At 31.4% G+C, this 1,802-nt stretch overlaps 1 protein-coding gene across 1 annotated transcript in view; it reads left to right on the forward strand.

Annotated features, from left to right (window-relative positions):
- The window catches only part of LOC107680440 (arf-GAP with coiled-coil, ANK repeat and PH domain-containing protein 3-like), a 93,947-nt gene extending 92,609 nt beyond the window's left edge, over window positions 1-1,338 (forward strand). Inside the window, exon 26 of the mRNA XM_016476326.1 lies at window positions 754-1,338. Coding sequence (XP_016331812.1) covers window positions 754-822 — 69 coding nt within the window. The 3' untranslated portion in view covers window positions 823-1,338. The remainder of the gene's footprint in view (window positions 1-753) is intronic.
- Window positions 1,339-1,802: the final 464 nt, after the last annotated feature.

Below are 1,802 nucleotides of genomic sequence, written 5' to 3' on the forward strand. Positions count from 1 at the left end.
GATCCTTCAGAATCATTCTAATATGCTGATTTGCTGCTCAATAAACATTTATTGTTATTATCAATGTTTAAAACCTTTTTTTTCAGATTCTATGATTAACAAAGTAATAAAAAAAAAAGGATTTATTTGATAGAATTAGAAAACTTTAGATGCAAATTTAATGCATCAAGTATTAATTAATTGCAAGTATTCATTTCTTTAAAAAAAAATACTGTCCCCAAACTGTTGCATGGTTCTGTATGTATATTCTATATTACACACATTGCACTTATGACTAATAATAATTGTGTAAGTTACATTGTATATTTTAAATTCTGTTACTGGACACTATTTCTTTTCAAATGTTCACTATATTTAAATATGTTTTCTCAAATAGTTATGTGTGCTGATTTTTACTTTAAATATAAATATTCCATATAGTCTCATAATCTAAGGACATAAAATCCATTTATAAAAATTGTAAAAAATAATTTTAGATTAAGTATGATATGTCACATCGCAAAACTACTGTCACTTCTCAACATCTCATGTCAACTGCCCAATTACTGATTTTTATTTATTTATTATTATTATTATGGGGAAGTTTTGCAGTGTGCTGGGATATCATATGAAATTATATTACACTACATTACAATATATTCTATTATTACAATAATAATAAGTCACGTCCTGGTGTTCCTGCAGGGCAATAGCAACAGAACAGGGACTTGACTGGTGTATACTTGAAGTCTGCTAACTTGTTTCACTTTGCAGGCATCACCACGTGCACTGTCATCTTTCGGGAGTTTCCGCACATGGCTTTACACGCCTCCAAAACACTAACCAGCTGTCCTGCTTAAACCAGACGCCCTCAGAGACTCTAGCAGGACATGAAGGACTGTGATGAAGATTCTACTCATCTCAAAGAATAATATATGGCAATATTTAAAGAAGAACTTGGGGATGGTGTTCGGTTTTAACAACATGGATTGATTGGTTTTTAGATTTGGTCCTTTCCTAAGCCTAAGTTTTTATAGTTCTTTTATGTTATTTTAAAAGTTGTCATCCCTTGTGTGATCTGGGCAGAGTTAAGCAGCTTTGATTCCCAGGGTTTGGTTTCCAGGATTTGCTTCCCATAATTAAAGAGAGATTTATTCAGAATTCTTGATCTGTGAATTTTAACTATGTGAATAAAAAGTCTAATTCACATGGCACCATTCTGTAATTCATCTATGAGGAGAGTGACATCTAGTGAGCTTAAGCTACACAGGACTGGATCAAATAGTTCAATAATTATGTTCTTGAAGGATAACTTAGATTTTGATATCAACAATTTGAATATACACTGGCAGTGATTTTGGTTTTAGAAATATTACTTTCTGCAACAACTTTGCGACTTCAACCATCAAAATGTGAGAAAACATCCAAAATAATGTTCAAGGAAGAAATTGAATTTTTGATTATCAATTTTTAGAATTTGACCATCTAATTTTTTCAACTTTATTCAAAAGTTCAATTTTTGGACCTTTCAATGGCCTAATTTTAAAGACCCCATTCAATGGCTTGAGCCATTTCATTTTCTTTCCCATGTTGTCGTAAGTTGGGGCAGGACATTTTGCTTATATAGCAAATGCTGTCTTGTTTTATAATAGGTAGGGACCCCTCATTTGAGATTTTGCTTCCTAAAATGATGGTTGGTTTAACCTAGAAAATTACCGGTTATTGTCAGAAGGGTTTTTGAAAGGCTTTTGGTATTAGACATAAGCATATTTACAAGGATAAAGTGTGTCATTAAATATGTTGTCAAAAATAAAATAAAAAAA

Source organism: Sinocyclocheilus anshuiensis, unplaced genomic scaffold, assembly GCF_001515605.1.
Source record: "Sinocyclocheilus anshuiensis isolate Anshui unplaced genomic scaffold, SAMN03320099.WGS_v1.1 scaffold792, whole genome shotgun sequence".
In the NCBI taxonomy this organism is placed as follows: domain Eukaryota; kingdom Metazoa; phylum Chordata; class Actinopteri; order Cypriniformes; family Cyprinidae; genus Sinocyclocheilus; species Sinocyclocheilus anshuiensis.